This window comes from Bos grunniens, chromosome 15 (genome assembly GCF_055505025.1).
Source record: "Bos grunniens cultivar Pamir isolate PY7600 chromosome 15, Bosgru_T2T1.0, whole genome shotgun sequence".
Classification (NCBI taxonomy): Eukaryota; Metazoa; Chordata; class Mammalia; order Artiodactyla; family Bovidae; genus Bos; species Bos grunniens.
The window spans coordinates 56,286,626-56,299,340 of NC_141179.1; the positions used below are offsets into that span (position 1 = coordinate 56,286,626).

Below are 12,715 nucleotides of genomic sequence, written 5' to 3' on the forward strand. Positions count from 1 at the left end.
TCTAACTCATTTTATGAGGCCAACGGATCCCTGATATCATAACTGTATAAGAAGAATACATGAAAAGAAATTACAGGCCAAGACTTACAAATGCAAAACTGACCAACTAAATCGAACAGTATATGAAAATGAAAAGAAATATACTGCAATCAATTAGGCAAAGATGGTTCAACATCAGCAAATCCATCAATGTTATCACTAAGCATTAAAGAAGGGGGGAAGAAAGAACAGATACAATGAAAATATTGATAAGTTCCATAAGTTAAGACAAAAAATAAACCTCTGAATATGAGGACTAAAAGAAAATAAACGAAAAAAAAAAAGAAAATAAAGGATATTTCTTTAACTTGATAAAAAAAATTACGTAACAATACCAATGGTAACATCACACTTAATGGAACAAAACAAGTGTACCAGTCGTGACATTCCTGGGACTACTCAATACAGTACTAGAGATGATCCTGACCAAACAATAATACAGGCAACAGAAAACATTAAAATTGGAAGACTGAAAGAAGAGGCAAATCTGTCCTTATTTACAGATGATACAATCAACTACATAGAAAACCCAGTAGACTATTAGAATTAATCTAAAAAAAAAGGATCTTCAAAATTGGTGGAGGAACTTTACTGGTGGCCCAGTGGTAAGAATCCGCCTTGCCACGCAGGTAGCACACGTTTGACCTCTACATGGGGAACGAGGACCCCACATGCCACAGAGCAACTAAGCCCTTGTGCCACAACAACTTGAGGCTGCACACCACAATTACAGAGAGTCCGTGGACCACACTAAAAGACCCCGCACAATGCAATGAAGATCCCATGAGCCTCAACTAAGACCCAACACAGTCAAACAAATAAATAAGTTCTTTAACTGGTGGAAACACTCTCTTAACCAGAAATACATAATCTTACCATAACTTAGCAGGTAATTAAGGAAGGATGTACACGTTCTCTTCTAAAGAACAACAAAAATCCTGACAATTTCTCAAAATTTTTACTTTCTGCACTTCTAAATTATTATAATTTTTTTTTTTAGTGTTTATTTACTTGGCTGCATGGAATCGTAGTTGCAGCACACGAGATCTTTAATCTTCACTGCTGCATGTTGTTTAGTTGCTCAACTCTTTTCAACCCCATGGGCTGTAGCCCACCAGGGTCCTCTGACCTGAATACTGGCGTGGGCTGCCATTTCCTTCTCCAGGGGATCTTCCTGACCTAGGGATCAACCTGAGTCTCCTGAAAGTCTCCTGTATTATAGGCAGATTCTTTTACCACTGAGCCACACTGCAGCATGCAAAATCCTTTAGCTGCGTGTGGGATGAGGGATCTACTGGGCCCCCTTCTTTGGAAATGAGGAGTCTTAGCCCCTGGACCACCAGAGAAGTCCTGTTTTGAAAGTATTTTAATAGTCTTTTCAAAGAACTAGTAGCTTTGTCAATGACTGCTCTGCTACTTGATAGCTATTTTATTGTTTTTTTTCCATTCATGGATATGACTAATTAACACTGTAAAAATACTAATTCAAAGTATTTACAATGAAAATCTCAACAGAATTTCTAGAATATGACAAAAGGATTCTCAAATTCACATGGCAGAATAAAAGTCTACAAATAGCTAAGACAATTTTGAAAAGGAAGGCTTAAGAAATCACTCTATTTGAAAATGATATAATATAAAGCAATGTAAGGGGCAGCATCTTATCCAGACTGATTAACAGACTATTGGGAAAACTTGATCCCTATAAATAGAAAGCTAAATTAGATCTCTACTGGACACTATACAAATTCAAATGGATCAAAGATCTGATTACGGAAGGTAAATATAGAAGAAAATGAGGAAAACTAGACAAATGTTATCTTTAAAAAGCACACAGCCAATGGACTGAAATGACTCATTAAGTACAGGAGCACGGATACAAAATGGAGGAAGGTGAGGAATGGGAATGGTTATAAGGAAAAAAAATGAGGGGCTTCCTGGTGGCAATGGTGACAGAAAGCCATGGCCTGAGGAGTCTGAGTAATTTCATTTTGTTCATTTGAGGCCAACAAAAAACAGGTAGGTTTTAAGGATATCAAAGGTTTATAAAAAACATGCACAAAGATGTCACATAGAGAGACTTAAAAGCTTTTATAAACCTTGTCAGTACTTAATAGTGATGGAATCCTTATCTCTAGTAAAACTACCCATGTCTTAACTTTCACTCTTTCCCTTTCTTAATCCCTTTGTGCCAAAATATTCTAGAAATATACTTCAGTCCCACTTTACCACAAAGGAAGAGGTGAGTTTTTTTTCCAGCTTCCCTGGAAGAAAATGATTTAGTAGCCCATAATTAACAGCATGAAATTAAAAGATGCTTACTCCTCGGTTATGACCAACCTAGACAGCATATTAAAAAGCAGAGACATTACTTTGCTGACAAAGGTCCATCTAGTCAAGGCTATGGTTTTTCCAGTAGTCATATATGGATGTGAGAGTTGGACTATAAAGAAAGCTGAGTGCCGAAGAATTGATGCTTTTGAACTGTGGTGTTGGAGAAGACTCTTGAGAGTCCCTTGGACTGCAAGGAGATCCAACCAGTCCATCCGAAAGGAAATCAGTCCTGAATATTCATTGGAAGGACTGATGCTGAAGCTACAACTCCAATACTTTGGCCACCTGATGCAAAGAGCTGACTCATATGAAAAGACCATAATGCTGGGAAAGACAGAAGGTAGGAGGAGAAGGAGCCAACAGAGGATGAGATGGTTGGATGGCATTACTGACTCAATGGACATGAGTTTGAGTAAACTCTGGTAGTTGTTGATGGACAGGGAGGCCTGGCATGCTACAGTCCATGCGGTGGCAAAGAGTCAGACATGACTGAGCAACTGAACAGAACTAAACTGAATTAACTGCATACTTTGGCTCAAGTCAACAAGTATCAACTGGCTAAATTTGAGGAAGATTTTCCAAAGCAAATACTAAAACAAACTAAATATCTTAGGTCCATGCTACTTCAATAACCATGGCATTAATCCCCCATAATGCTACACCTGATATAGAGAGTAACTTGGTTCAATGTTAACATGAATGCATCTATACTACATTTCATAATATTATAGAGGATAGAAAAGCTGGAGGAAGCACACTGACATACCAATTCTTTTATTCGTTTTCTGTGTCTACTATGTGGATTATTCAAATGGCTGGTAAGATCGAATATTGTTGGTATGGCATTATCTCGGAGAACTGTCCTGTAAGGACTCTGAAAAAGAAAAATGCATTAATGCAGAAACAGTCCTTAAAAATACATTACACACAAACAAAATTGATTGTTAATGATTTCCCCAGTACTACTTCAACTCCAATTCTAAAGTGTAGAGACTTGCAGAATTGATGATGTCAGTCCAGACCAGCTAACTATTTCTAACTCCTTTTACATTTGTCCTTCTGGCAATCTTATAAATGAAGGAACTGAACTGATGATAGGCATAAAAAGTAGAATGTATTTGTATTATATATATATTTTTCTAATTCAATCTTCCCGCTACTTTTCTGTTCTTCCATGAGCCTACAAAGTAAAGCAGGCACAGAAGTTTCTCAAATAAGCTATCCTCTTATACATTTCATAGTAACTCTTCCCTCCTTTACCTGCCATTCCCTCCTCTTTTGCTACTATTACTGAGAAGCATTAAGGCACTGTGAAATAGTACTGACGAGGACCCAAGAGACCAAGAGACCAAGACCTGGTGGCTCAGACAGTAAAGAATCTGTCTGCAATGCAGGAGAACCAGGTTTGACCCCTGGGTTGGGAAGATCCCCTGGAGAAGAGAATGGCTACCGACTCCAATATTCTTGTCTGGAGAATTCCATAGACAGAGAAGCTGGTGGGCTACAGTTCATGGGGTCAAAATGAACTGCACACTACTGAGCGACTAATACTTTCAGAGGAGGCTTAGGGGCTAGCCCTTAATCTACCAGTGACTCACTATGAGACCCTGGACAAATACTTTTCCTTTCTGGACTCAGTTTCTTCTTTTGAATAAAACTCAGGTATTGAATTAGATGAAGTTATTCACACACTAATGATCATAATGCTGACCATTTCAGTTACCCAACCACTTATACTTTTTCATAACTGACTCATTTTTTTAACTAACAAAATCTTAAGGAATAAAAACTATAAAATAATGATTTGATGAGCTAGTTGTATTTTTAACACATATTACAAAATTTAAGATAAAAACTGATTCATGTGCCACTTGTTATCACTCATGTGCCACAAGTTATACACATAATCACATTTTTGCAAACACTGAACCAGGTATTTCTAAATTTCCTTCTAATTATAATATTCTTGTCACTGAAGGATGACCATTCTCTATCCTTATAAACTAATTCAATCTGACTAGAAACTGAATGCAAATTTAGATGGTGACAGTCTCCCACAGCCAGAAAGACCAGAGGTCAGGTAGGGACAAGAAGTTTATTAAGAGGTAGAGTAACAGATGAATAACTGCTACTACATTCCCTTAGCTAGTCCAAAGAAACTGTGCCTTCCCAAATTTGCACTGATAAAAACAAAACACACTTCAGTTTAAAAAGCTTTTGTGGGAGCAATGATTGTTTCAAAGCTAATAAAGCACATTCAAAGTATATGTCAAACAAAAGTAACAATCCCCATATTTTTTTAACTCAAGGAAAGGTTAGGAAAATATGATGGAAAAATATATAATTAAAGAGAACACACTTAAGTTTTATCTAAAGAACTGTTACACACATTTGGGAAGAATTTCTATTTCTATTCAATATTTTCTAGTTCAATCACAAGCCTCAGGGAAAACACAAAGAAGAAAATCTATTTCTTGATAACATTCAACTTCTAGTGCTGGGCCAATTATTCTCAGTCTACTACGGAGTTTCAATCAGGGATTGATATGGTACACAATCACTGAAGGGCACAAACACAATACTATACCCTAAGTGCTTTAGCTTTCCTGCTTGGCAAACATCTCAAAAAGCAAAACCATATCCATATACAGAGTCAAGTCTTGATATCTTCCAATTAAATAAACAGAGGAGGGATAAAACACCATGAAGAACTTAAAAAATTGGTATAAAATTAATCTTCTATAAAGCAAAGGTATTACAGACCAAAAAACAACACATGAATGAAAAACATGCAATATTTTTACACCCACTCTAAGTACCCATGCCAAAAAAGGCTATATTCTATTCCTGTGCATGACAATTTTTATTCAGTATCAAAATTTAATCTTTGCTGAATGAAGGCTTGAGTATAAAGTAATGATCTTACTTTAGCATCAGAGATAATATTTAGCTTTGGTTGAACTAACAACAAATGTTTACTGATGAGATCTTAAATGCCAAACTAATGAATTCAAAACTCTTACGACATTTGGGTATAAACATTAGATAATCCAGCTTTTAACAGCAATATTTTCTATATGTGGAGAATGAAAATCTCTCACATTTGCAATAACGGATTCAAGATTAAAAAATTATGTGGAAATTTAAAAAGTAAAAATAGTTCTGTTCTATGCTCTGACTAAACAAGAACAGAAGTGAACTATATATTTTATATTTCTCACATTCTTGTTGGAATTAACTGATTAAGACATGGTATTTATTAATAAAATAAAAATTTTAAAATTCATATGGTGTGTGTATTCAAAATAATTTGGGATATTTTAATTTAAGGTCAAGAACATAAAGTTTGCCTTTTAAACATATGAAATCTTTTATTTTGATCATTACCCTGTTAACAAAGCAAGGCAAAAATATCCCTCAAATATTTGTGATTAAACTGTTGAACCGGAATAGGCTCACCTCCCAATGACTTCACAAGTATCTGCTTCAATTAATTTTGAGAAATAAAATAACCCAATCATTCTTTAGTTTCCTGATGCCTCTGCAAAATGTATCTGAAAAAAATATCAAAATAAATTGCTGCATAACAATATATAGTGTATCTTCAAATTAAGTTTATGTCTATCCCAATAACTGTTGAGTTATGCCTAAACAAGAATATTTGTTTTCATACCTAAGCAAGAATACTTAACAAAATTGTCTTCCTAACTAGTTTTTAAAGTGTTTCAAGTCTGCTTCATTTTAATCAAATCTGTCTTATCTGTGCCTTTTACGAATCAAAGCAGTAACAGAATCACAGACGGTTAAAAATCTTAGACCTCAGGAATTATCTGGTCTAAATTCTTCATTAGAAATTGGGGGGCTAAGAGAGGAAAAGTGACCTGGACAAATTTACAGTTAACTGTAGTAAGACTGAGAAACTCAGGTCTTGATATGAAATTGCAAATTACTGATGAAAATGTTTTTGTCACATGAACTGTATGATTTGCTTCCTGTTGTATCCAGCACATAAAAATTAAGGGTAGGTTTTAACAGTACACACAAAAATTTGCAAAGAGCTCTATGCCTTGATGAAGATTTCACTCATATAAAAGCTCTAGAGAAGCTGTTCCAAATAAAAATGCCAAATTCACCTTAAACATACACATTTATAATCATCTAAAATTTTCTGAAGGCTACAAAAAAGTTTAAAAAGTGGTGACCTTTGATAAAGTGGGCATGGGGCATCAGAAATAGAAGGGTTAAAACACACACACACATATACACAAAGGTTTTTAAGAACAAAATAGGTACTATTAAGTTCCAAATCTGTCTTCATCTTAAAGGAAAAAAAAAGTGGCAGGGTGTAAGGATACTCTCCAACATTAATATATAAAGATTTACATTTCCAACCAAATAGTGAGTGAAAACAAAACAAACAAAAAAACAAACCCTCTGCTTACTTACAGTTCTGCAGATCATAGAAGTTTCAAAGTGTTTGGCACACAATCGATAATGTTTATTTAGTTGATCAGGTGTTTTATCTTCTAAGTCTGCTCTCCTACAGTTCTCCACCCACTTCTGGCATCTACAAAAATAAAGCCAAAATAAAACTACAGAATATGAGCTTAACATTTAAATTTCAGCATTCAGTTTTAAGGTAAATACCTGTTATGGATAACAGACTTCTGCTCCCCTAGACCCAAAAAATATAATTTGGAGAAGTTGATTAACAACAAAATGAGAGCTGGTAGAAACCTCAGAAATCATTTAGTACATTCATTTACAGACAAGGTTAAGAAGTAACTTGTCAGAGTCATGTACAAAATTAGCAGTAAAACTAGAACTTAAACTTGAATCTTTCAACTCCCAGGACATCCTAGCATCAGAGAGGACTTAATAATCAGCAGTACAAGCAAAAAACTGCACAACCATGAGGCCGATGACTTAACATTCCCCTTAGGATTTCAACTTAAACAAGCATATGAAAACACATTGTCACTGTAGAAAACTACGAAGTAGATGTTCTATAAATAACTAGAGTTTATTATGGAAGCATAATGGCTATATTCATCTGCTTTATTATAAACATGGTTATCTACAACGATATGTGCAAACTAGATTGTAAGCTCCATGAACGCAGGAATTGTGTCTACACAATCTAGTACACAGATGGTGTTAAGAGATAGTGACTGAGACAAAGTCCAAGTCCTCTTGGTGCTTAAATATCTGTAGGAAAAAACTAACATCATCTTCATCATCATAATGCTTATTAAGCACTTATTAAGAGCCAGCTGCTGCTGCTGCTGCGGTTTAGTCACTAAATCGTGTCTATTTGTGACCCCATGGACTGTACCAGACACTGCTCTAAACTGTTTTGAAAGAGGATAGAAATGTTCTATGCACCTAAAAGAGCAAAACTAAGCTCTTGGTAGAAATTTCAGGAAAACAAAATTACCATGGTGAAATGTTGATTATCTAAAATTGTAAAGCATTTCATTTGACCAAGAGGTATTAATTACTATACAGTGACGATGCCTAAGATGTATTTTAATCACATTCTTACATAGTTGTACAATGTGATTATAAACATTTTGATTTCAACACCTAAATTATTTGGTATGAAAACTCAGTATAAAACAATTGCCATATTGCTAGAGTTAAGTTTGCTTTTTAATTCTTAAATCTCTGGAGATCTTCCAAACAGAACAGCACTGTCTGTATTATTTCTGAACCAAAGTGAAATAGCCTTCTGATAAAAAGAAGACTCAGATTCAATCAAGAATAAGTTGAGCAGTTCAGTTCAGTCACTCAGTCGTGTCCGACTCTTTGCAACCCCATGAATCGCAGTACGCCAGGCCTCCCTGTCCATCACCAATTCCCGGAGTTTACTCAAACTCATGTCCCTTGAGTTGGTGATGCCATCCAGCTATCTCATCCTCTGTTGTCCCCTTCTCCTCCTGCCCCCAATCCCTCCCAGCATCAGGGTCTTTTCCAATGAGTCAACTCTTTGCACGAGGTGGCCAAAGTATTGGAGTTTCAGCTTTAGCATCAGTCCTTCCAAAGAACACCCAGGACTGATTTCCTTCAGAATGGACTGGTTGGATCTCCTTGCAGTCCAAGGGACTCTCAACAGTCTTCTCCAACACCACAGTTCAAAAGCATCCATTCTTCAGCGCTCAGCTTCCTTCACAGTCCAACTCTCACATCCATACATGACCACTGGAAATACCATAGCCTTGACTAGACGGACCTCTGATGGCAAAGTAATGTCTCTACTTTTTAATATGCTATCTAGGTTGGTCATAACTTTCCTTCCAAGGAGTAAGTGTCTTTTAATTTCATGGCTGCAATCACCATCTGCAGTGATTTTGGAGCCCCCCAAAATAAAGTCTGACACTGTTTCCACTGTTTCCCCATCTATTTGCCATGAAGTGATGGGACCTGATGCCATGATCTTCGTTTTCTGAATGTTGAGCTTTAGGCCAACTTTTTCACTTTCATCAAGAGGCTTTTTAGTTCCTCTTCACTTTCTGCCATAAGGGTGGCGTCATCTGCATATCTGAGGTTATTGATATTTCTCCCGGCAATCTTGATTCCAGCTTGTGCTTCCTCCAGCCCAGAGTTTCTCATGATGTACTCTGCATATAAGTTAAATAAGCAGGGTGACAATATACAGCCTTGACATACTCCCTTTCCTATTGGTGATAGAAGCAATGTCCGATGCTGTAAAGAGCAATATTGCATAGGAACCTGGAACGTTAGGTCCATGAATCAAGGCAAATTGGAAGTGGTCAAACAGGAGATGGCAAGAGTGAACATCAACATTCTAGGAATCAGCGAACTAAAATGAACTAGAATGGGTGAATTTAACTCAGATGACCATTATTATCTACTACTGTGGGCAGGAATCCTTTAGAAGAAATGGAGTAGCCATCATGGTCAACAAAAGAGTCTGAAATGCAGTACTTGGATGCAATCTCAAAAACAACAGAATGATCTCTGTTCATTTCCAAGGCAAATCATTCAGTATCACGGTAATCCAAGCCTATGCCCCAACCAGTAATGCTGAAGAAGCTGAAGTTGAACGGTTCTATGAAGACCTACAATACCTTCTACAAGTAACACCCAAAAAAGATGTCCTTTTCATTACAGGGGACTGGAATGCAAAAGTAGGAAGTCAAGAAACACCTGGAGTAACAGGCAAATTTGGCCTTGGAGTACGGAATGAAGCAGGGCAAAGGCTAACAGAGTTTTGCCAAGAAAACACACTGGTCATAGCAAATCCCCTATTCCAACAACACAAGAGAAGACTCTACACATGGACATCACCAGATGGTCAACGCTGAAATCAGATTGATTATATTCTTTGCAGCCAAAGATGGAGAAGCTCTATACAGTCAGCAAAAACAAGACCGGGAGCTGACCGTGGCTCAGATCATGAACTCCTTATTGCCAAATTAAGACTTAAATTGAAGAAAGTAGGGAAAACCACTAGGCCATTCAGGTATGACCTAAATCAAATTCCTTATGATTATACAGTGGAAGCGAGAAATTGATTTAAGGGACTAGACCTGATAGAGTGCCTGATGAACTATGGACGAAGGTTCGTGACATTGTACAAAAGACAGGGATCAAGACCATCCCCAAGAAAAAGAAATACAAAAAAGCAAAATGGCTGTCTGAGGAGGCCTTACAAATAGCTGTGAAAAGTTGAGCAGAGGGCCCAATGAACTACACCTACCTGTTCCACATCAAATACCTAGAAATAAATCTAATGAAAGATGTATAAGACTTCTAATAGAAAATACTTTTAATTTTTATTGTTTCTTTTAGAAAAATTTTTTAAATAAATAAACAGAGCAATACACAAGTTCATGGACTGGTACACTGAATCCTAAAGGTATCAATTCTTCTCAAAATGATTTATTGATTTAATACAATCACAATCCCAACAAGTTCTTTTATGCATGTCTCTGTGTAAGAGAGAAATGACAAAGATAATTCTAAAACTTTTTATACAGAAATTCAAAGGATCAGCATAGTCAAGACAATCTTGGGGGGAAAAAGTTGAAAGACATATTACCAGATAGACTTATAACGCTTATTAAAACTGTGGTATTCGACTTCTCTGGCGGTCCAAAGGTTAAGACTTCGAGCTTCCACTGCAGGGGGTGTGGGTTTCATCCTAGGTCGGGGAATTTCCACATGACTCAAGGTGAAGTCAAAAAAATAAAATAATAAAATAAAAATGCATATATCTTTTTTTAAAAAGTGTGATATTGGCACAAAAGCAAACAAAAAAACAGAACAAAATGAAGAGCTGTGGATGCTTAAGACAAGGGAATCATTGCACAGCAGTGAAGCTAAAAGTTTTTCAATAGTCCTGAATTGGCCATCCATATGGGAAAAAATGAATCCTGACCTGCACTTTCATCTATGGAAAATAAATTCCAAGTGAATTATAGACCTAAATATGAAAGGTAATACAATAGAGTTTCTAAAAGATAACATAAAAGACTATCTTAATCACCTTGACACAAAGAACTCTTAAAAAGGCAACAGAAAAAAAGTCTAGAGGCAAAGATGAGTAAATCAGGCTACTTTATAGTTAATAACTTATTCATTAAAAGAATCATTTAAGAGTGAAATGGCAACCCACAAAATGGAAGAAGGGATCTGTAATATACCAATCTAACAATGAACTCATATCCAAAATATATATGAAGAACTCCCTACAAATAATTCAGACAATCTAATATAAAAATGAGAAATTTGAATAGGCCAATACACATGAAAAAAAAATGCTCAGTAAAAAGAAAAATAAAATTTTTTTAAAAGCTCAATCTCACTAGTCATTAGGAAAATACTAATTAAAACTGTAACTAAATTATTACCATATACTCATAAGGATGACTACAATGTAAAAGAAATAATACCAAATGTTGATGAGAAGGTGAAACAACTGTGCCCATCAAGGATAGAAAGGATAAACTGTGGTATACTATACATACAGACTACTATTTTGGCAATGGAATGAATGAACTAGCTAGATCTCACAAACGTGTTGAGCAAAATAAGTCAGGAGTACATACTGTAGGATTCTTTTCATATTAAGTTCAAGGGTAGGCAAAACTCATACATGGTGATTGTGCAGAAAAGGAGTTATTTAACACAGCAGGCCTCAAGTTGCTATCTTCAGAAAGACTTTTTTGTAAGGCTAGTCTTTTGGCTGATGTTGGAACTTGGCTTCTCTACACTGATATAAAAATTTCCTCTAACTGATAAGGTGACTTTTAGTGCCTTGACTATTCATGCAAACAGTATAACTTTTAATGAAAGTCTGTCCTTTTTCTGGGAGTCTGGAATTTTAGCATATGCTAAGCAGAGAGTGTCTAAGTGACCAGAACTCAATAAAAACTTTGGGCACTGGGTCTCTAAGGGCTTCTCTGGCACAAATGTTGCATTTTCACTGCTGGGGAAAAGTGGACTCTGAGTGACCAGACATGGGAGGGAGAAAACATAAGGAAGACTACACATAGATCCTTCCAACTCTACCTCTGTCTTTTCCCTCTCTTAGGATACAGATGTGTGCTCTTACTACATTGCTGTAAGAAACCTTAGCTGTGAGTACAACTATATACTGAGTATATACAGTACAGCTATATACTGAGCTGTGAGTACAACTATATACTTAGTACAACTATATACTGAGTTCCATGAGTCCGAGTGAATCTCTGAATATGGGGGTGGCTTGGAGACCCCCTCAACATAGTAATGATAGTGAGAACAATGGATACATTTAGGGAGAGGTTAACAACCAGGAGTGGGCACTTTCTGAGGTGCTGGTAATGTTTTCTATCTTGAACATGATCTGTATATATTTACCTTACAAAAATTCATAAAATTCTAGACTATCATTTTTGCACTTTTCCCTATGGATGTCATATACCAATAAAACAGCTTCCCATCACTCTTCCCCTCCCCGTCAAAAGCCAACTAATCTAATGTGCATGTAGTCAAACAGTGCCTACCATGGGGGAGAGTAGGATAATAACTGTAAGGACCACAAGGGAGAGGAAGTTCAGGATGTTAGTAATATTCTTCTTTTTTTTAAATCTGGGCAAAATTTTCATGCACATGTTACTCTGAAAATCTAACAAGCTATATACTTATGATTTGCGATCTTCTGTGTATATATGCTTTACATCAGTAAGTTATAAAAATTACGTATGACCACAAGTCTTTTTTTTTACACATACATATATTTGTGTACATGTTAAAATGCACATACACACTTCTATAGTTCTCTCTCAACCTTTTTTTTTAAAACTAATGCCTTCCCTGTCCTAGCTCTCCCTGT

The 12,715-nt window shown here is 36.2% G+C and overlaps 1 protein-coding gene across 5 annotated transcripts in view; it reads right to left on the reverse strand.

Annotated features, from left to right (window-relative positions):
• The window catches only part of THAP12 (THAP domain containing 12), a 29,756-nt gene that overhangs the window by 6,191 nt on the left and 10,850 nt on the right, over positions 1 to 12,715 (reverse strand). For 4 of the 5 annotated variants that reach the window (XR_015141570.1, XR_015141569.1, XM_086338482.1 and 1 more), the window contains exons 2-3: positions 6,820 to 6,940; positions 3,140 to 3,247 (exon numbers count right to left, since the gene is read on the reverse strand). Coding sequence is in view for 2 of the 5 variants with exons in the window: in XM_086338482.1 (XP_086194608.1) it covers positions 3,140 to 3,247; positions 6,820 to 6,940 (229 nt within the window). In the remaining 3 variants the exon portion in view is untranslated. Of the gene's footprint in view, positions 1 to 3,139; positions 3,248 to 6,815; positions 6,941 to 12,715 lie in introns of all 5 variants that reach the window. The other variant, XR_015141571.1, reaches the window with a different exon arrangement.